This window comes from Elephantulus edwardii, unplaced genomic scaffold (assembly GCF_000299155.1).
Source record: "Elephantulus edwardii isolate Elephantulus edwardi_28Jun2011 unplaced genomic scaffold, EleEdw1.0 scaffold00030, whole genome shotgun sequence".
Classification (NCBI taxonomy): Eukaryota; Metazoa; Chordata; class Mammalia; order Macroscelidea; family Macroscelididae; genus Elephantulus; species Elephantulus edwardii.
The window spans coordinates 7,507,457-7,531,091 of record NW_006399780.1 but is presented as its reverse complement, the minus strand read 5'-3'; the positions used below and the strand labels follow the sequence as shown (position 1 = coordinate 7,531,091).

Sequence of the window (23,635 nt, the reverse complement as noted above, 5' to 3'; positions counted from 1 at the left end):
TTGTAATGTCACAGTAAAGAGAGTATCGCCATTGTTGTTCTTGTTTTAGATGTCGCTGAGTTGATTCCAACTCATAGTATTTTTTAAAACCCCTCTTTCCTACAACTTCTGTTTAAATAGGTGGTTGTGTCTGTGTTAAAGTAGAATAAGCAAGTAATTTGAATATAGATTATTATACTTTCTGTTACAAAGTCAGATAAAAATGTCAGTTGATCTTAGGGAGTGATTCAGGGCATTGGTGTCTGTATTAGTATTAGCTACTGACCATTTCCTACAATCAAAGACTACTGAGAAAACTGGTTCTTGTAAGGGGAAAAACAAACCATGAGAGGAGAGTTATGATTAGATACTTATCTGTGACTCCTTCCAGTCAAAGAAAGGTTCAAGGGCTAAGTCTATTAGTTCAAAGTTTAAGCTTCTAGTCCTGTATAGGTAATAAATAGATTCTGTAATCATGTTTACAAACATCTCCTTTCTTCTTTTATATTATGAGATTTTCATTCCCAAACTAGAGCAGTTTTATCCATGATTAAAACCCCTTACCCTTCTTTTTAATTTCCTTTCAAATTCTCCATAGTAAGGTTATCATGCTGCCTTTTTAAGCTTTTTGGTCCCAGCTGTTGGCTGGGAAATTGAAAGTTCATTCTCTCATTATAGACCACCTAGTGCAAGAGTCTGACACATTTTTCATTTTTATTTTTTTTTTTACTATAAAGGGCTAGATAGTAAATATTTTAGGCTTTGCAACCTACATAGTCTCTATTGCAGGCACTCTACTCTGCCTTTGTAAAGTTTAAAGTAAAGCCCTGTTGTTGTTAGGTTGTTAGATGCAATGTAGCCCTCTCTAGTCATTAGCAACCACATATGTAACAGTAGAGATGTTCCAGGGGTTTTATTTGGCTGTAATCTTTACAAGTACAGATTGCAAAATCTTTCTCTTCTTTGTCCCAGATAATAATAAGTGAATGGCTGTGACCATGACCCAATAAAATTTAATTACAAAGACAAGTGCTGACAGCTGTCAGATTTGGCCTGCAAGGAGAGAAGTGGCCTTTTCAGCTGACCTAGAGTAGCTAAAGAGTTCAGTAGTGCAAAAGCAAACCTAGAGGACCTGAAAGAAGAAACATGGGCAGTGGGCAGAAATCAAGGTGAGTTTGGATCTTTGCAATTTCCATGGTAGGTGGTGAATAAGCTTTCTTAAGGGCTAAGGGAGTTCTGGTGGCCTAGTGACAAGAAGCTGTGCTGCAATTTTGAAGGCATGTGGTTCACGCCAACAGCTGCTCTGTGGGAGAAGTGTAGGCAATCTCCTCCCGTGTGACTAACTGCTTCTGAAAATGTGCTGGAGGGTCGGCTGTGGGTTGGTTCCAACTCTGTGGGACTCAACAGCAACAAGGGCTGACATCCTTTGGACATGTTGTCAGGAGATGCCATCATGCTTAGAAAAGTAAAGGATCAGTAAAAGAGAGGAAGACCCTCATTGAGATGGATTGGCATAGTGACTGCAGGACTTAGCTTGAGGGTGATGGAGACTGTCAGGATGGCGCCGAATAGGGCAAGGTTTCAATCTGTTGTTCATAGAGTCACTCCAAGTGTGTCAGCTGGATAGTGACAAGCGCTGACCAAGAGAACTGGAAAAGTTTATGTAGCCCAAAAAGCATACCCAGTTTCCTCTCTCAGGAACAAAACCATCTGTTTGCATCTCTTTCATGTGTTCACTCTAGGAGCTAGGGTGACCTCATTCAATATCAGAGAAGGAAAGCATGCACTCCCCTTGAGAGAGTTTTGGCTTGAAGAGGACCAGCCTCTCCTGCTCTTGCTTGCACCGAGAGCTGTGATCCTTCTCTCTCCTCCTTCAGCCTGGTCAATGGTGGCTCCTGGAGCATTGCAATCAAACCTTCTATGGGAGGGAATGAAGGGAATGTGTAGAGGGATCCTTTGACCCTGCGTGCTGTTTTGTTGTTCCTTATGGTACTAGGAGTCAGAAGAATCAGGCCGTATAAATGTTTTATTCTGAAATTTACTTTCAGGAGCAAGTTCGTAAGAGTCTTATTTACACTGTCATGTAACACAGTAGTAGCTTGTAATGAATAAAACATTCTCACTTCATTGCTCCTTGGGGTGATGACAGTGTTATCTGGACTCGTATTAAAAATTAAAATGAGGAGATGTTTCCTTTCAGGGTCTTTAGTGGGCCCTGCTGTGTCAAAGAGAGCAAGTTGGCATCCTCGAACAGCCTACCAACCCACAGACCCCCTCTTTTGTTCCCTCTTATTAATCCCAACAGTACAATAATATGGCCTGATTCCCGGTTACTTAGGGGCCCTTAACATGCAGCAAAGGGGTCTCTGGTGTCCAGGAGCAGCCTATCAATTTAGAATCGGGAGCTGTGACAGGCGGCACCTTAGCCGGATGCTGACACTGGGCTTCTAACCAGCAAAGGCCAGAGTATTGAGAAGTGAACATGCAGGTCACTATTGTAAAGCCTATACGGAGCGCTTGCTGCTACCCTTCCAGGGCACTGATAAGCAGGGTGGCTGAAGTGGCACCAGAAAGATGTCCACACAGCTCTGGGCACCAAGGGTAAGGTACTCTCGTGAGCTCCTTGGCACATGTTTCTTTAACTTTTTGCTTGGTTTTAATTGTTGGCTGCCCCCGAGTCAACTACCATGCATAATGACCCCAGGAACAAAAAAATACAAACCCTGCCCTATCCTGGGCCATCCTCACATTTGCTGCTGTTCTCAAGCCATTGTTCCGAGCAATATGTCAGTCCCTCTTGTTGAAAGTCTTCCTCTTTTTCCACTGTCCCTCCACTTTTTCCAGCATAGTGTCCTTTCCAAAGACTGGCTCCTCCTGCCAACATATCTAAAATGTATGAGACAAAGTTTTACCTCTAAGAAGCACTTAGTCCCTCGGGGGAGTATCCTTCCCTCTACAGAGCACTTTCTCCCAAACAGATTTGTGTGTTCTTTTGGCAGTCCATGGTGTTTTTAATACTCTTTTGTATTATCAATGTTATGAGAAAAAGGTGAGACTGTAGTGAACTAGATATTACTTTTTTTTTATGTGCACTTTTTAGAGCAGGTGTACGTATACACAGAAAATGTGCCCAGATCATACTGGGTTCCCCACCCACAATTACACTCTTACTAACTCCTTGCATTCCTGTAGTACTTTTTTTGACACACCAGTGCATTTGTTGATACACTGTTACTAACTAAAATCCATGCTTTACCATAAAGTTCATTCTTTGTATTGTAGCCCTTGGAGCAAGGATGATGAAACTTGGCCTCTCATAATTTGAGTATGTTGTCAAGAGGGGCCAGGCCTTGGAAAAAGACATCACGCTGAGAAAGGTGGAGAGCCAGGGAGAGAGAGGACCTATCTTCAACAAGGTGGCTATACAGAGACTATAAAATGGGTTTGAACATATCAGAGTTGGTGAGGATGGCACAGGACAGAACAAGGTTCATGTCTGTTGTTCACAGGGTTGTGAATGAGTCGTAGTCAACTTGATGGTACCTAACAACATGGTTTGGGAAATAATGTCATGTGTTCACTATGACAGTATCCGGCAGAGCCATTTTCACCTTCCGTGGGGCATACTTGTTTGCCCTCACTTTGGTAAATTCCATTTTCAACCATACTGCTTTACCTACATCCCTGCCCATCAGTCCTACCTACGTGAATCGCACTCAATGCTTGTGGTTTTCTGTTTTGTTAAGTTAAACATCATGCCTGATGTCATGGCTAGTGTCAGTGAACCTGAGCATCAAGCTGCCTGCATCTTTGGGGTCACTGGTAGATTTTCCCAGCCTGCCTTGTGCACCTGCTTGGACGGAGCCCTGGGGTTTGTCTGATTCGGAGTCATTTAAAAAGACAGCACCAGATGGTGATGGAAAGCTGCCTTTATTACAGCCAAAGCCTTGTCCAGGAACAGAGTGGCGCGGCGCACAGATGCGCAAAGCTCGGTGGCAGAACTGAGCTGGATTCGGCTTTGAAGTTAGAGCAGAGATTTCCACCCCCTGATTGTACTGATAAGAAGAGCTTTCTGTCCGAGGGCTGCATTTACAATTTCTTTTACTCATAAGCAGCTGGAGCTTGACATCCTCTGCCCCTACCCCTTCCTTATTTTTATCACTGTCTAAGGCTCTCACTCCTGCCAAACCTTCACTAATCCCTTAAGGCTCAGAATCATTTAAAATTAAGCTGTTAAAAATCAAAGCCTTATCAGAGATCTGGTTCTGTGTCAGGAGCAGAAACCAGGCCACATGCAGGCTGGGGCCCGGAAGCTGCGGCAAGTGTAGTGGGGACAAGAAGGCAAGGGCCACCGTCACTCTGGTGAAGCTGTAGATAGATCTGAACCCAGATTATCTGTGTTTTCATTTTCTTATCCTCTGTTCGATTTGTTTTCAATGACTATCCCAGGATCAAGGAGTGATTTGCTAAGGGTGTAGAAGTGTGTCATCAGAGTGCAGGATCTCAAAGACTCATGCTTGTAGACTGAGTATTTGGAAAGTTTTGGAGCGCATGGTACGAATCAGTTTCTAATTAAAAAATGCTTCAAAGGAAGGCTTACCGTGCCCATATGTCTTGTGACCCTTCCCACACCCTCTCGATCTTGTCCCTAGAGGGGGGTCACCATCGTGCACATTTTGTGATGGTCTTTTCCTTAGTTTTCATTTTGTTTATGTATGCATGCATCCCATAAAATAACAAAATGAGTTTTGAACTTCATACACGAGGATCATATGAGTCATTGTGTTCCTTGGTGTCTCCCTTCTTCTGGTTTGACATTACACTTCGGAGATTACCCTATGTTGAGGCTCATTTCTCTTCACCACAATGTATTTATTCGCCCTACTCTAGCTCAGCATTACATACAATCTCTTCTTCAGTGTCTGAGAGCTCTGGTGCTCTACGGGTGAGAAGCTGCACTGCAATCTTGAAGGCAACCAGTTGAAATCCACCAGCTGTTCTGCAGGAGAAAAGATGGGCAGTGTCCCTCTGTGCCATTAACTGCATCTGAAAACGCACTAGAGGTCAGTTATGGGTCAGATCTGATTCGATGGTACACAACAACAATATAGATGGACAACACATGCAATCGTTAGTTGTTGGAAGGAGCCTTGGTGGTGCAAAGTTAAGCACTCAGCTGCTAAATGAATGGTTGGCAATTTGAACTCATCCAGCAGCTCCATGGAAGAAAGGACTAGCATTCTGCACCCTGCAATGATTTCCAAAAACCCAAAGTTATTTTTCATCAAAGTGATTTGGACTCATAGTGGCCCCCTAGGACAAGTAGTAGCCCTATAAGTTTCCAAGGTTGTAATCATAACAAAAGCAAATAGCCACATCTTTCTCTCACAGAGCCACTGGTGGGTTTGAACCATCAACCACTTTATTATCAGCTAAGCATGTAACCATTGCACTAAGACTCCTTGTTAAGAGCCTAGGAAACGTTATGGGGCTGTTGTATTCTGTCACATGGTGTCACTTTGAGTTGAAATTGTCTCCTAACAACTGCATAGTTGTTGATGACTGTTACAAGCCATGCTGCCCTGAACATTCTGGTCCATGTCTCTGGTTCCAGGGGAGGAAATGTTTCTGGGGGACTGCATTAAGAGTAGCCTTGTTGGTGTGTAGGGTGGGCACATCCTTACTTCTCTGTCAGCTCTTTTCCATTTCGACTGATGATGGTCCCACAAACCCCATGGCGTGTCTCCTTCTTTCAAGCTCCCCAACTTCAGGTATATCCCCACAAAGGGGCACCTATGTGGGGCCGGGCAGACAGCAAGCAGACATTGAGTGCCATGCACAGCTCTGCCACGAGCTGTCAGAGGAGGCCAATAGTGTCATAGATGGTGTCCCTGCCAATGCACAGCTGCCATCTGCTCTGAGCTAAGCATGAGAGGAAAGGCTCACCCTAGGCGGTGTTTAATGTGCTTGGGAGTGTTTTCTAAAAATCATTATCCAAGAAAATGTGTGGGTTGTTGAGTCCATTCATTCAGAGATATCCCAAGACTGTTAATTAGAAGTAATTAGGGCAAGCACACTGATGGAGAGCATCTCCATAGAATACAGAAGAGGGCGGGAGACAGGAGAGGAGCCAGAGGAGGGCTGTTGTGAAAGGTGGACAGAGCACCGGGGGGCGAGGTAAGTGAGCCCAGAAAATAGTGCTGTGCCAGCCTAGGGGAAGTCTAAGAGAGTTGTTTGACTCATGGTGATAATATGGTAGTTTTAATATGTTAGGTACAACAGTGACTCATAACAACCCTTTGACTAAGAGATCAAAGCCTTGTCCTGTCTTGCACCATCCTCATGACCTCCACCACGCTCCAGCCCATTGTTGCAGTCAGTATGTCAATCTATTTCATCAGAATTTTAATATATGTTTACATTAGAGTTGCACTGCTAACTCAAAAGCAGGCAGTTCAAATCTACCAAGTGCTTCTTAGGAGAAAAACGAACAGTCTCCTTCCGCGAGATTTACCACCTCCGAAAACCTGATAGAGGGTCAGCTGTTAGTCATTTCCAACTTGGCAGTATACAACAACAGCAGTAGATAAGGCAAAAGCCTTTCTTGATAGGCGCTCTCCTTCTAGTGCTAATCGTAGAGGTAGTCCCTATTGAACATGCATGTCTCTCTGGTCATTTTTCTATGAATTTAGGTACATGTATAAGGAACTCTGGCATCACAAAAGTTAAATTCTCAGCTGCTAACCAAAAGGTTAGTGGTTTGAATCCACCCAGTGTCTCTATAAGAAAAAGACTTAGATAGCTGTTTCTTATAGATTTCAGCCAAGAAGACCCCACAGGACAAGACCTACTTCACCACACATCTGTCATATGGCTTCTGTACCCTTTGTTGAGCTATCCTCTGTTGAAGGGCAATTAAACTGTTTTCCTACTCTTCCTATTACAGTTTGAGCTCGATGTCAGCCCTCATGCTTGCCTTCTCTCATTTAGATAGCGGGAAGTAGATGTGTTGGTTCAAAGTATGCATATTCTGAATAGCTAGGATGAAATTGTCAACCAAAGAGATGATAATGATTTATCATCCCCTCAGGGACACCCTCACCATCCTTATAGTCCCAGTCTGAAGGCAGAAACAAGGCCTATCATTGTAGGTTCTGTTGGTATCTTCCTTGATAAGCTTGAAAGCTTATTGTTGTTGTTGTTATTATGTGCCGTCCAGTCACTTGCAACTCATAGCGACCCTATGTACAACAGCCCTAAACTCCGGTCTGTCCTGTCCCAATCGCACTGTCTCTGACACTCCCATCCCAATTATCCCAGTCACTGAATCAATCCACCTCATAGAGGGCCTTCCTCTCCTGCGCTGTCCCTCCACCCTCCCAAGCATGATGTCCTTCTCCAAGGACCAGTCTCTCCTCACAACATGTCCAAAGTATGTTAGACAGAGCCTCAGAATCCTTGCCTCCAAGGAGCCACCTGGTTTAACCCTTTCCAGGACAAATCTGTTTGTTTTCCTAGCAGTCCATGGTATTCTCAATACTCTTCTCCAACACCACAGCTCAAAGGCATCAATTCTTCTTCTATCCTCCTTGGTCATTGTCCAACTCTCTGATGCGTAACAAGCGATTGTGAAGACCATGACCTGTATCAGATGCACCTTAGTCTCCAGAGAGACACCATTGCTCTTCAGTACTTTGGAGAGGTCCCTAACAGCAGACTTTCGCATGGCAATGCGCCTTTTAATTTCCTGGCTGCTGGTGCCAAGACTGTTGACTATGGAGCCAAGCAAACTAAAGCTGTGTACAATCTCAATCTCTTCACCATCCATCCTGATGCTGCCAATTGGTCCAGTGGTTAGAATCTTTGTCTTCTTGACACTGAGCCTCAATCCATATTGTAGGCTACAGTCCTTGACACTCTGCAGATAAATGAGAATGGGGAGTTCAACCTTTGCCCTTCCACCTTTCCTATTCTCCTGAGTCTTTGTTGTTATTATGGTGTAATTTTATTGCTACATAATAAATATCGTTATTTATTCCTGCTTTATTAAAATTAAACAGTTTTGTGATAGAGTGATCTAAATTATACAGTATCCTATCAGGTATGTGGAAATGGGTGTCTGTGATATGCCATGTCCAGAGGCTGCTGCATTTCCTAAAGCTTGCTGTTTTTCCTAGGTGTTGTTAAGTCATATGTGAAAGAGTAGAACTACCCCATAGGTTTTTCTAGGATAATATTTACAAAGCAGATCACCAGCTCTTTCTCCTGTAAAACATCTGGGTGAGTTTTAATAAAAAACTTTTTTGTCCATGTCTAAATCACACAGCAGTCTCCATCACTCCAAAAAACCTTTCTCATGACTTGTTTTTCAACCAAAATGCTGAACATCTCTGACCATTAATATCTGCCAGCAGTTCTGAGGGAGAAAGATAAACCCTCTCTTCCCATTAAGATTTATAGCCTTGTGAACATGATGGGGAGTCACTATGAATCAAAACCAATTCCACATTAGTGACTGAGTAAGTGAGTTTCAGTAGTGAACCCTTGTGACATAGTGTATTATATGTGAGACAGCTAACCACAAAGTTAGCAGTTCAGATTCTCTAGGACTCCACTAGAGAAAGATGAGTAGGCTCATCCCTTAAAGATTTGTATCTTCAGAAAACCCATGGAGGTTGCTATAAGTTGTCACCAGCTTGATGGGGCGGTGAGTTAAATATTGATAGAAATTCGAATGAAGACATGATTCAGAGGAGGACTGACTTAGATTTCCACCTACTTCATGAAGTGATTGTCAGCGGTCATGCCACATAGTTCTGCATTCTTAGATTTTGTATCCTTGAAGGCAGAGATGCTTGGGCATTCAGCTGCTAACCAGATGTTGATGGTTCAAGCCCACCTGCCACTTTTCTGGAGAAAGTTAAAGCAATCTGCTCCCATAAGAGGAGAATTAGCTCAACAGAATCAGATCCAACTCAATAGAAACAGGTTTGACTTGGTTTGGGAAGGCAGAGAGAAGCTAAGTGCTGCCACTGACTCACCAGCATCCCCTGAAATGGCCCTTGGTTGACTCCTTCTGCAGGGACATCATGAATCCAGGTGCTGGAGAATGTGCAGCCAATGTGAACTGTTGATGTCAAATTGGCTCTAACTCGGCAGGCCTATTGGACAGGGTAGGACTCCCTGGAGTTTCCAAGACTAATCTTTACAGAGGTCCAACACCACATCTATCTCCCACGGAGAAGCTGATGTGATCCAACCATCAAACATTTGGCTAGCAACTGAGCACTTAACCATTGCACCACGAGGACTCCTTTTGCGACAGGGACCTGACTGAAATGCCTTTTCTTTTAGCAAAGGGCTTCCTTTAACCCAAGACTCTGTGCTTACATCACAGTGGAGCTGGAGGGGTGAGGACGAAACAAGAACCACACATTCCACATTGAATTAATTGCATGTCAGTTTTTTTATAGTCTCCATCTTGACCTTCAGAAGGAAAATGTATTAAAAGTGTGATTTCTCTGCTGCCTCAACCCAGCTCTAAGTTTGCTGTGAAATATCATTTATTTGCTTTGTAACATTTGTTGTATTGCCTTTCAAATGTTAGAACGGTTTCCAGGAAAGCCATAAGAATATCCTTTCTCTCTAGCTTCCTTTAGGGCCAGTCATGCGCCTCCGGGAAGATGATCCCGCAGGTCCTTTAAGTGGGCCCTTTGACTGCTCTCATCATCTCAGTCCCTCGAGACCCCCAGGCTGACATGTACACTTGGATCAACATCCCTAAGCCTCCTAACACCCCACCATATGGAGTGCTTTATGTTCACTACCCTGGGGAGTTGGTGGATGCAGGCAAGGATGAGGTCTTGAGCCTTTAATGCTGGTACATTACTCGGCAATCTTGCAGCGTCTACAGTCATGGACAAGCCTTCTCCCTCCGCCTAGCAGACAGAAATCAATCTTCTCCATTTCTCCTAGCCAAATACATCATTACTGCCTATTCTCTTATGGCATGAGGGCCTGGAGGATTTTGGGGTGAATAGAAATGCACATGCAGCTGCACATTCCGGCAGAGACCCTGCCGTCCCACACAGTGCATCTCTGTGTACTCACCCACTTGGGTCTTTCTAGCTCTTTGCATTTTTTGTGGTTGTGTGGGCTGGGTTGGTTGTTTTAAATGAGTTTCTTTGGTTAGGAGGCAATGCTAACAAAAGCAGAATCATAGTTTGGTCCCAGTCTGAGCCAGTTATTATGTATTTCTCCATGTGTGTACCGATTCCACTACGCCAGCTAATTACACACTACAGGATCCCAGGGAGCCGCCTGGACCACATTGCATGGGACCATGGGTTCAGCTTTCTGCTGATGCTGGAGGATCCCACCCAATGTGTCCTTCCTTTGTCACTGTCCAGCAGTGCAGCCCCCAAACAAAGATGGTGAGTGTGAAATAAAGGAAGATACGCAGTTGCCATCAACAAGAGCTTCATTGCAAAACATACCCCAAAGAATTAGGCCTTGTTATTCTTTTAATATTACTTGGGGAAAGTATTGCAAAGTTACCATTTGGTGGTCTAGTGGTAAGAAGCTGCACTGCAATTCCGTGGGTACACAGTTCAAATCCACCAGCTGCTCTGTTGGAGAATGATAGGCAATTTCTTCCCATGCAATTTACTGCCTCTGAAAACCTGCTGCAGGGTCAGATCCAACAGTAGAACTCAATGACAAGAACTCAATGACAATGAAGACTATCCCTGATGTCAATTCCTTAAAGTACCTATATTATTGTTTGAAATGTAGACTTCTAGGGGAAAGCATCTTTGAGTGAAAATTTGATAATGTTATATATCTCTACTTTTCTATCTGATAGTCCCTAAATTTCCCTCCATGTCAGCAAGTATTAGTTTGAAGCTTAAATTAAACTAAAACCCCCCCTTTCTATCAAGTTGATTTTGACTTATGGTGACATTCATTCAGTTTCCAAGGTTATAAATCTCAATCACAGAAGACTCCCTCATCTTTCTCCTGGGGAGAAGCTGGTGGGTTCAAACTGCTGGACTTTGGTTAGCAGCCCAACACTGGCCTTCATCAAGGTCCCTGTGGTTTATAATGGCTGTGTGCTACTTCACAGCATTCTCTACCCTGGGATTCTGGGTCGCTTCTCTAACTTGTTAGTAGTCCCCATCAAGTCAGCCCAACTCATGATGCTGAGTTTATACACAACAGGACTGAACCAGTGTGGTCCAGATATCCCTCCCACCCCCCATTGGCTGATTTTCACAAATAGACAACAAGGCGTAGTGACTAAGATGTGCCTGATCCAGGCCATGGTCTTTGCAATTACTTGCTACATATCAGAGAGCTGGACAATGACTAAAATGGCAGAAAAATTGATTCCTTTGAGCTGTGGTGCTGGAGAAGAGTACTGAGCATACCATGGATTGCCAAGAGAACAAACACATCTGTCCTAGAGAGGGTAAAAGCAAGTTGCTCCTTGGAGGCAAGGATTTTGAAACTGTCTCATATATTTAGGTCACGTTGCCAGGAGAGGTCAGCTCTTGGCAAGAGACATCATGCTTGGAAGGGTAGATGGATGACTTAGGAGAAGACCTTAAGTAAAATGGATTGATACTATGACTGTGGTGATGAAGTCAGGTGTGTCAGACAGTGAGATTGGCTCAGGATAGGGCAGGTTTCAGAGCTATTGTTCATAGAGTTGCTGTGAGTAACAGGTGACTCAGTGACATGTAACAACAATAACATCTTCATAGCCTGAAAGCTCTGTTGAAGTATTCAACATCATAGCAACACACCAGTCTCCACTGACAGACAGGTAACAACTGTGCTTGAAGTACAAGAATTGAACCAGGCTTCCCTCATAGATGGTGATAATTCCACTGCTGTACCACCACTGACTGCCTTTTCCATAGTTTAAATGTCTCATAAACTCACCACCATGAGTTGGGCTGACTTGATGGGGACTACTAACAAGTTAGAGAAGCGACCCGGAATCCCAGGGTAGAGAATGCTGTGGAGTAGCACACAGCCATTATAAACCACAGGGACCTTGATGTAGGCCAGTGCTTTGGTGAAATCCTTTTCTGTACCTCAGTGCTGAGTCATCCAGTTAATGTGGTACTCATTCTTACAAAGAAGTGCTAGATTTACTCTCTTACTCTTTATTTTTCTGTTTCTCTCTGCAAGTAATTGGTACTGTTGAATCTATGTGGTGACTAGTTCTGGCCTTTGAGTTCCTTATCCACTTCATTTCCTTAATCTAATGAGAGACAATGCTACCTGATCCTCCCTCCCTACCTCACAGGGTGTCTTGTGAGTCATAGATGTGGCACATTTGAATCTGTGGCAGTGTCTGGCTTACAGCTCAGTGGTACAGAAGGCACTTTGGGTAGACTGGCAAGGCCACAGATGATGAGAGCTCATTGTAAAGGGCTTTCAAAGCAAGAATGAATGAATCTAGACCAATGAGAATAGCTTATGTGCTGTAGATAGCCGGGTTCACCATCGTCACCAACTAATGACATTCATCAGCTCCACTTAAACTAGCTGTTGAAGCTAGCATCTTTTCAGCATCATGAACCATTTGTGTCCTTGTTGGTCCTCACCTTGTTTGGTCTCTGCAGCATTCTGTATGATGGACAAGTGCAGCTGCTTTCAAGGAGCTCTAGTGACCTGCGGGGTCAGGAGTTGTGGTGCCAAGCCAAAGGTGCCTTGTTCAAGTCCACCTGTTGCTCTAAAGGAGAAAAATAGACATAATGCCCCTCTGGTGGCATTAGTTTTTCAAAACATGCTGGAGTTCTGACTCTAGAGATTAGGGCTTTGTGAATCTTCTTTGAAATTCCCTTAGACTCTAAAATATGAGTGTTTCTCGCTTTCCTTCTGTTTCTCCAAAGCTCCATCTCCTTTGCTACATCCTCTGCCAGCTGGGTTCTGGAGGCTAAGGCTCAGGGATTCCTGTCTGGACTCTGTACTGTTTACTGAGCTATTGTTCATCTAGCTCTCGCAGTGGCCAGTAAGAACAATAATGGCTACTGTGTGTTGAGGGCTTATTATGAGCTTTAAATTATTTCACTTAACAGTCTCAAACAATGCAGAAGACGGGAGCCATTATATACTCCATTTTCTTATCTCTCAGAAAGTCATTGTCCTTCTTTGCCCAATTTCCAAGTCTTGGAAATTATTCTAATTTGTTCATTTTCTTTCAGTTATTTCAGGTGGGAGGATTAATTCAGTCCTTGTTACTCCCTCTTGGTCAGGAGCAGAAATCTGTGACTCTCATCTTCAAGAGAAATGGGGGCTCATTGAAATGACATTAATCTGTCTATGGTCACACAGATTGTATGTATTGAAAGCAGGATTCCAACATAGTCCCACACATTTAAGAACTAAATGCTTATCTTATGAAGCTGATCTGGCTTATAGACCAATTGTCACCAGTGAGCCTATGACCCAAAAGCTACATCCCCCAATCCAATATCCTCTTCTGAGCTCCCAGTTGATATTATCAACTGTTTTCATCTTTAACCTTTGTATTCAGGTGCCTCAGATGCAACATGGCCAGCATTGAATTCATCATCTCATCTTTCCCTTACCCTTCAATGAGATCTCCCCACAGATTGTTCTGACCGCCAAAAACTTGGTTCGTTCTCCTCCCTAATGCCCTATAGCCCATAAACCCACTACTGATAGAATAATTCTTCCTCCAAAAGATAGCCTCATCTTAATCCCCAGAACCTGTGACTTTATGACTTTATGTTTCCAGAGGAGCTCTTTCCAGAGGAGAGTATTATCCTACATTACTCAGGTAATCATGAAATTCATTCTAAGATCAAAGTCATAGGGAAGATGAAAGTGATAGAGAAATGGCCAACAAACATGTGAAGAAATGTTCAAAATCTCTAGCTATCAGAGACATGAAAATCAAAACAGTGAGATACCATCTCACCCCAGCAACAATAGCAGAGTTCAACAGGGCAGCAAGCCCAATGCTGGCAAGGATGTGTTGAGATTAGAACTCTTATCCACTGCTGGTGGGAATGTAAAATGGTACATAGAAAGCCACCTACTGCTTTCTAAAAAGTTGGAAATATAAATACCATTTGACCCAGCCACCCCACCACTGGAATATACCCTAAACAAATCAGAGCCCTGACTCAAACAGATGTGTGCATACCCATGTTTATTACAGCATTATTCACAATAGCCAAGAGATGGAAACAGTCCAGCTGCCCATTAAAAATCAAATGGATAGAGAAAATATGGTACTTTTTTTATATTCCATACAATAGAATATTACTCAGCACTGAAAAACAATAACCCTATAAAATACTGTACAACATGGATGAATCATAATGGAAGACATTATGCTGCGTGAACTATCTCTGTCAGAAAAGGACAAATACTACATAAGATCATTGATATAAAATAGAATTGACAGAAGAGGGAGGAAGAGAACAGACAAAGAGTGGAAAGATAATGAACACTGACCATGCTGAGTTTGAAGATGAAAGAGAAGCTGGTAAAGCTGAGGAAGCCAGTTATGCCTCCCTGCCACAGTGATTCTGGACTTCTGACCTCCAGAACTACAGATAATCAATTCCTGTTGGTTTCACTATGTACATAGCATTCTTTTAATAGGATACTAATACAGATGGTGTGGTTGATAAATGCATAGCTTCCTTGAATCAGACACTGAGTTCAAGTTCAGCCTCTTCCATTTACTGATTATGTGCATGTGAACCATTTACCTAACTTCCTGGATAAATAAAAAAATAAAACAATACCCTGCCAGACCCTATGAGCCCTCGTCCAATTTTACTTTTCTGTGCCACTCCAGCCTGTTCTTTTCATCATTCATTTTTTTCTTTCCATTTCTTCAAAAGTGGCATGTTTGGCCTTGCCTTAGGGTCTTCCTGCAGCCTTCATCACCTAAGGTATACGCTCTTCCTCCATAGTCCCCATAGACTCACCCTGTGCTTCAGAGACACTTCTCCAACCAGATCCCTCCATGTGAGGTTCTCTTGGCACCCTGCACCTCCTGTGAGACAACATAATATTTAATGCTCGAATGCCCCTACAGTTTAAGCTCCATAAGATTCACTGTTACGTCTGCTTGTTTTCTAGTATACCCTAGAGCCAGATCTGACAGATCATCAAAATCAGTATCATCTATGTGCTAAGTTTGTCACTGTAACTGGCACCTAGTAAGTGCTCCAGAAATATCTGAATGTATGAGTGCCTGACCCTAACATCCTGCTTGCATCTTTCCCTGAGTCATACAAGGACAACTGTAAATACTCAGGGGATAAAAACAGCACTAGGGGGTCCCTGTTCCTCTTCCCAAACACCCCCGAGGGAGGAAGGATCTGAAGTGAGGTGGCCTCTTCTTTTTAAAACCTCTCTCTCAGTTACCCTTGTCCTCTGACTTTGCCTGAGGCTCTGTGGAGAATAATCCACAGCTGACAGACAGATGGACAGCCGCTGAAGCAGAGTGATCACTACATTGGTGAGAAACACCTATTAGTCTTTCTTTAGAGGTGGGCAGGTGGGAGGAATAAACACAATGACTAACAGAAACCCTCAGAATCAGTAGCCAGAAGGAATATCCCTCCCAGCCTTTTTACCCTATTTCTCACAGAATACTCTTCATCACGCCCTCTCTGGAGATGAGGTCTTTGTGCTTCTAATGGGACACAGTCAGGCGAGGGGCTGAATCTTGAACACTGGATTTTGGTAGTCTGTGAAGAGCAGAGTTTTGTATTGCTGTTGATACAGTTGTTTTGTGGTTTTTGTTGGGTGTTTTTTCTCTCCCCATCCTCTCATAAGTCTCAAAGCTTGAAATGAGAAACCCTTTGAGATTTTTAGTTACCTTGGAGATGTGAGCAAAGCGCCTTTTCTCTGTTAGAAATTTTTATTCTGTCAGGCTCTCCATTGTACAAAAAGAAAAAGAAGGAAGACTGGCGTCTTCTGGGTTGCAGGTGCGTTGTTGTGGCTGCCATTAGTTCCTGGCACCTCTCATTACTCCCCAGTCATGGAGGGGCATGAACTACACAGAGGATCAATAAACTGTAGGTCACACTGCCCTGCACAGCTCATGAGCTAAGCCAGGTCACAGCCTGTCAGAAAGCTGATGAACAAAGTCGCCTTACTCCTTGACAAAAGCTCAAGGAAGTGATGTGATGCTTCCTGAAGCAGGTTCCAAGTGCACTTCTCTTCCCATCTTTCTCATTCCTTCCAGTGACTTGATGACCTGAATACTCAAATGAGATAGTATGTTCACCTTCCCAACTGGCACCTTGGGAAGCACCCATGTAGCCTATTCTGCCCTACATTCCTACCTTCTGCCAAGGTGGTCCTGTTACCTGCAGCTCTGAAGCATTCTGTTCAAGCCTACTCTTCTCCTCTTTCTTCTGTAACTCCTGCCTGCTGGAGGAGCGTATGAGGGTCTCTGAGGGAGTAAGGAGACTCCTGGACCTCTTGATTTTTGTGGGAAATGGACCCCACTTTTCCTCAAGGATCCCCTAGATACACCCATTGTATCAATTCCCTTGGCTACCCTCACAAATTACCACAAACATGGTGGCTTAAAACAACAAAAATGTGTTCTCCCACAGTTCTGGAGCCCAGAAATCCAAAATCAAGGTGTCGGCAGGCCTGGTTGCCCCTGGACTCTGAGTGAGAACTCATCCCATGCCTCTCACCTAACATCCAGTGGCTCCCAGAAATTCTTGGCGTTCCTCGGCTTGTATCATCCGTCTCTGTCTTCACATGGCCTTCACCTCTGTGTGTCTCTGTTCTCTTTTTCTGTCTCTCATGTCTCTTATCAGGGAATAGACTTAAGGCCCACCTTAATAGAGGACGATCTCAGATCCTTACCTTTATTAGATCTACAAAGACTCTTAATCCAAGTAAGACAATGTGCACAAGTACCAGGAATTAGGCATCTCATGCTTTGCTGCTGTTGCTGGCTACTGTCAAGTCTGCCCCTGACTCGAGCACAATGAAAGATAATGCTTCCTAGTGCCACTCCATCCCTGTCATCAGTTGTGGGTGAGAAAGATGGCTTGTGATCGATCTTAAGGAGTTTTCAAAAGTAGACAGCCAGTAGGTAGATCTTCTTAATCTGGAAAGCTCCTAATTCTACCACTGAACAACATTGTCTCTGCTGATCTTTGGAGGGCAAAGCACAGTTCAACCCACTGAAGCATCTGTAGCCTCTGACCAGGAAGATAGCACAGCTACCCTGGGGAGGATGGGGCAAGACAGGCCAGGGGCTCTATCAGCAGGATTCCTCATTCAGGGACTGCTTTGGCAAGATCATGGGGGAACTCACTTTGCTCTGCTGTGCTGGCTTCTCCGAAGAGCCAGCCCTTAACCACTGCCCTGAAGGAGCTCAGCCTTCACTCGATGCTAACAAGGCATGACCTTGAAGGGGCTCTTCTCCTTAGCCTGTTTTCCAGTAATCTCCTTGAATTATATACTCTTGAAGCTTTGAGTACCTCACCGTCTTCTATGAGAAAACCCGCACTCCATCAGTCCTGGGTACCCACTCCCCTCTGTTGGCAACCAAAGGACCAATTTCCTGTAGGGGTGAGACTTCAGTTCCTAGGAATGCTGGTTTTAAAATAAGCTCCTGTTCTGTAGCATAAAAGGTTTTGTCCAGATTTTCTTTTAACACACACAAGAATAATTAATTCAAGTTCTAAGAATAAAACGTGTCTCCCAATACTGCATCCGTTCATGTTCAAAATAGTGAATTTCCGATCAGCCCAGAAGCAAACCAAAGAATGCCTTTTTCCTGAGCTGGTCAAAAAGGGGCCCTGGATTTATAAAAGAGGAAATTTGGAAAGTTATAAAAGGAAGGCTCCTTGAATCTGCTCTAGGGATGGATGTAATTTGCTAAAAGCCTCTCCAATGTTTGGGGGCAGGGGCAGAAAACAACTGTTACCCACCCAGGCACCCAGACCCTGGAAGAAAAGCCAGACTGTGGCACGGGGCAGCTGAGGGCGGCACGAATGCCGCCAGACGTCATATTTCTTTTCCTTGGGAAACCCTCACTTCTCTTCTCTTGTCTCTTTCCAGGACTCCTCCTCCTCCTCCTCGGCCGGATCTGCCACCATGGCTGTCCCGAGAGCTTGTGCAGCGGCTGGAGAGCAGGGAACATCTCCTAAAGTCCAGCTGCCCCTCAATGTGTGAGCTGCCATTTTGACTTTGTGATCTAACCTTCCCTCCTCTCCCCCACCTCCACCCTGCATCCCTCTCTCCTCACCTCATGCTTGCAAGTGAACATGTGGTTTCTGTACCCAAAGCCAAAAGCTAAACCAGCTGCCCAAGAGTCGACTCTGAGCCTATGTGTGTCAGAACTGAACTGTGCTCTGTGGGATTTTCATGGGCTGGTTTGTGGGAGTAGATTGCCAGGCCTTTCTTCTGAGGCACCTCTGGGTGTACTCGAACCTCCAGCTCTTTGGTTAGTGGATAAACATGTAACCTTTGGTAACCCAAGGACTCCATGGTTTCTACAAGGTTTTAGCCTGTGTTATTGGCTGGTCATTTTAGCAATGTTTAGCTAAAATTATGATGATGTGCTGAAAGGAGTGAACAAAAAATCTTCTGGGCCTTTTTTTTTTAAATATGATTGTTCCTAGGGCAGTATATATCATATAAACAGGGATGCTGTTTACATTTGACAGAAAAGACACTGGTCAATCAGGAAAGCGCCTAGAGACTCCTGAGAAGGTCTGGGGGAGGTCCCATGAGAGGGGATAGCATGGCTAGAGCGGTGGGTTATCTTGGGAGACTGGGGACGGGAGCTAGTCATCAGCACTTAGAAGTGGTTCGTTGTTTTAACAACCATAAAGTGCCACAACAGTGCACACAAGCTGCATGTCATTCCCCAAAATAACCAACTAATCATTGCTGGGATGTGAGATGCTTATCTTGCTTACATAATTGACCCCATTAGGTTCCAGCTCTTTAAAGATAATGTGCTGTGTAAAACTCCCCCACTTCAAACGTGTCCTGAAGGATTAGACTGTCTCCTCCTCTTTTATTTGGCAAAGAGTTCAGTTGCTTGAATGTTCTGCTGGAGAAGATGGGTTTGGCAAACAATTCAGGAAAAACAGAGAGTTAAGTAGATTCAGGGTAAGTCAGAGGGGACACTTTGAACCTGTGTCGTTGAAAAGCAGAACGTATTTTGAGCAGAAATGCCTTTTGAAAACCCAGTTTACTAAACTTCAAAAGGTTTCCTAGAAGTAACTGAAATATACCCTTATAGTCCCGCAAGTTAAAATGTTTTCCTTTATCTGATGACAAGTAGAAAAGCCATGAACATTGCCCCTTCATGTACCTACTCCATTGAGGTCAGATTTAGTACCACAACCAATTTAACTGAAAGGAAATGAACATTTACCCTAAAGAAATCATAGGGCGCTCTGGTGGTCTAGTAGGTAAGGAGTTGCTTTACTAACCCAAAATCAGATGGTTCTAATCCTCCAACTGCTCCATGAGAGAAGGATGGGCAGTCTCCTCCTTTTTATGTGTAGCCTCTGAAACCCCACTGGAAGGTCAGCTATAAGTTGGTTCCAACTCATAACAGCAACAACAAAAAGAAACATACATTAGAAAACTGCATTCCAAATGTCTTTAGATTGAAATTCAAGTTTTTACCAACCCTGGACAGAAAATATTCTCTGCTGTTTTATGTTTGTCAGCTTAACCTCTGGAAGCTTCCACTCAAAAGCATGAAAGCCAGAGGCACACAGGAAAGGATGAAGTCTGCTTGTTTTGCTCTTAATGAAAAAGGTGTAGGCATGACCTCTTCTGAGGAAAACAGACCTCAATCTGTCAGAGACACTTGAGCCTTCATGTGGATGAGCAGGACAAGGTCAAAGGTGGCCTTGAGCTCTTCAAGAGCAAAGGGCAGGTTTCGTCATTTTGGGCTCCCCAGAAACTAGCAGAATATCTGGTACACAGGCTCTCATTTACTTGTTAATTAAGAAACAAGTTTCTCACGGGGCCCAGAAGAGAGTTCCGCATGCCTATCTCAGATCCTCGAGCTCCTGTACATCAACATCACCAGGGATACTGCCTCTGGTCAGCCACCTAAGGAGACCGCTCTTTCTTTGTATGACACTAAAGGTCATACAGTTCCAGAAGTAGCACTCTCCTAAGAGTTGCAATTCATTCTCGAAACTTTACCCTTACTCAAATGGACAATGCTCTGGACATCTTTTTCACTGGTCTCAGAGTGTAAGGAAAATTGTAACACACACTCATGCTCTCCTACAGGACAGCAGGATGACAGGAACTCTCAAACCAAATAAAGCCCAAGTGTCCAAGACAAGGAGGTGGCTGTGAGTGCCAGCTCTCTGCTCCTGACATCTTTATCTCACTCCACAAAGCATGACTCTCTCTGGTCAGGTGTGGATTTTTCCTGTGGGTTAACAGGTAAGGGAAAATGCCATGCCAGAGAATGTCCTCCGAAGGATAGCAAGTACTGTGCTAGGACTGTGTCCACTAGTGATATAGTCGTCACCTTGTCCTTGATGGTGTTGTTAGGTGCCATCGAGTTGAGCAGAACTCATAAGATGATTAATCCTCTTAGCAGCAAAGTGATAACAATCGGCATTACTTTTTTGGATCAGCTAGTCTACGTTAAAGATGTGTAATCTGTAACTGTTTACATCTGTTGTGTTTATAAGCACTAGGTGCGTCATAGATAATATCATGTGGTGGTGGTGGTGGTGTTAGTGTTAGGTGGTGTTGGGTCATTTCCAACTCACAGCAACTCTGTGGGCAACAGGAAGCAAGCCTGATCCTTTGCCCTCCTCACAGCCTCTGCTCCGCTGGAGCACATTGTTGCAGTCACTGTGTCCGTCATCTCCTGGAAGGTCTTCTCTTTCTCGTGACTCCTTCCTTTAGCAATCACGATGTCTTACTCCAGGGACTGACCTCCCCCGACAACACGCTCAAAGTATGTAAGACAAAGTCTCGGTTGTTGTCGTTATCCATCTTAAAAGCATAACCTTTGCAATCACACTTTTTCTTTTATTCCTGAGGAGAAAAGATAAGATTGGTCTCATCAATTTATCAAGTGGAGGATTAGTCTACCTGCTTAAGTATCCTCTTTATCTCCAAGGATCTGGCAGTCTGTCCCTTGGGGGTGACGTGTTCTTAGGGCAGAGGTCCTGTTGTTCTTTATCCGCCTGATCTTCCCCAAACCATATCTGTAAGTCGTGCTCAGAATATCTCTAGCTCTGAAACTGAGATTGAAAAGTGCTACCCACCTTTACCCAAAACAGCCACAGCAAAAATGCACTGCTGTGTCTCAATGTCTACAGAGTGTCATGACCTTTGGACTGCATGCGAGAACCCAGATGGGGCTAACTTGAAGGTCAGTAATTGAATAACCTTAATAGACCCTCATCTCATAATCCTCATTATCACACGGCTTTGACTTCTCCAGGTCAATGCATGCCCCTTGAAACATGACCCCATATGATTAAAAGGTAAGATATGTCACGGGTAGCCTGTTAGCCACAGGATATTATTCTTAGCCCCTTCTAGCCTGTAAGAGGTTTCTGAGAGCACTGAGTTCTTTAGGGCTCAGTTGCCTTGAAACACAAGAAGGAGTCTTAATTTGCCCATCCGGTGCATTTGAGGCAGCGTCTCATCAACAGAGACATCTCCTTACTCAGACTTGCAGTGTACCCTTCCTTTCCTCCTTCCACTGCCTTTGGAAGTGGCCTGACTCTGCCTGCCTTCCATCCTGGCAGACTTGCAAGTGCGGAATCTGGGGTGTCTGGTCTTGAAGGTCATGCTGCAGGTAAGGTCTGAAGGATGATAAGGAAGGTTTGTGAATAAAGCACCATTGGCACATCACTGCTTAACCGCAGTGTCCACTTCCTCCCAAATCTGTGCTTTCCCTGCTACTCTGGTACCTCTAAGCTCGGCAACACTTAAAAGACACTTCACTGGAACTTTCAATGAAGGTGATGGATGATGTGATAGTTGGGCACAGTCCCTCTTTCTCAGCCTGAATCATCCATCAGTTGCTGTTTCAGCCTCCACTCTCTTCCTATTCTGTCCCTTCACTATCCCACTTCTGACTCTCAAAAGTTTTAGGAGCATGGAGCTAATCTTGACTAACTTCTAACCCAGCCTGTAGGTCAGATGCTTCACTCCTCCCAGCTTCAGTTTTACTTACCTATCAGCTGAGGGTAATCACCTCTGTGGGCTGTTAACTCCTCTGCTCCAAGGCCTTGGATAAAAGATTGCTCTCTGGGGAGGCGAATTTCCCAGCCAGACATGAAGAGAGCTTATCTGCCTGTGTGTGACTGGAGAGTATAGGAGCCCCAGAATTCTACTTGGAAGATCTGAGAATCCTGTCAAGATGGCCAAAGAAAGACTGAGAGATCTGGAAGTGTGTGGCTGAGCTGGAGACAAGAAAAAGAATTGCAAAAGGAAACAGAGGACATAAATGGGCAGAATTTATCGGCTGTCATTGGGTCCGGTCGTGTGAGACCTGTACTGTGTTGTGAGCAAGGACAGACTCGCACACCTTGTGCTGGAGCCAGCTGTCTTATGACCACCATCTCCAATTGTTCTCAGAGTTAGAAAGTCATCAAGTAACCTTCTAAGACCTGTACAGCCTCCAAATATTGTGACATTAGGAAAGGGTGACCAGAGCATTCCCCAAATGGAAGTTTATTCCATTATAATTTTTTTTTTACAGGGTTAGATCTATTGTTTATTGGGTTGTAATGAGTCATACTTGACTTGACAGCACTTAGCAACAAGTTGACACAAAACCTTAACCATAACAACATGCATATTTAAGTGCATTTTTTTGTTTGTTTGCTTTTTTAAGAGTGGTTACAGAACACCAAACTAAGTCAGGCTGAAAGGTAAAGTTTAATACTTTATAGTGATATAAATCAACAAAATCTTGATGGCTCAGACACACCTAGTTGTCAGTATTCCATTATAAATTAATCTGATCTGAGTGTGAGAAGTTAAGAGTTTGGTACAACAGAACCCAGCAAAATAAGTAACTAACAAGCTTGGAGGGGTTGAGTCCACCAAATTAGTGCAATGAGAGTATCCTGCTTGACCACCATCCAGCCTTCTCCAGTAACATCCCAGCCTCTTGTTCAATCTTTCCAGGCTTTCATGTTACCTGTCCTCCAGGTTATGGAGACGATATAGGTGACAGGGTGTGAGAGCCCACCCTTGGTGGTGACTGATTCCCATTTCTTCTCCACACAGCCCTACTGATCCCAGAGAGTCCCTAGCATGCAGGGGAACAGAGAGAAATGTACATGGCAAGAGCAGGAAAAATATCTTAAAGGAATTTGCTAGAGCCTGGTGGAGCGGTCTTGATGTCAGTGGTTGGAAGCCTTCTAGAGCTGCAGACAAGGCCGACTGTATCTGTGAGTGCCACCAGGGGGCAGGGCACCCATAGCAGCATCACCCTTTGTCTTTTTTTTTTTTAATAATTTTAATGAACATTTACAGAGAATTTGGATTTTCATTCATTCATTGCTGTACTTCTCTACTCGCCCAGCCCTCTCCTCCCACCTCCCAGTTGGCTGCTCTATTTCAAAAGTAAAAGAAAGACTCCCTCCCTGGTACACAATCCCCCCGC

The 23,635-nt window shown here is 44.1% G+C and overlaps 1 protein-coding gene across 1 annotated transcript in view; it reads left to right on the top strand.

Moving 5' to 3' along the window:
* The window catches only part of SH3RF3 (SH3 domain containing ring finger 3), a 588,334-nt gene that overhangs the window by 426,491 nt on the left and 138,208 nt on the right, over window positions 1-23,635 (top strand). The window contains exon 5 of the mRNA XM_006883820.1: window positions 18,073-18,182. Coding sequence (XP_006883882.1) covers window positions 18,073-18,182 — 110 coding nt within the window. The remainder of the gene's footprint in view (window positions 1-18,072; window positions 18,183-23,635) is intronic.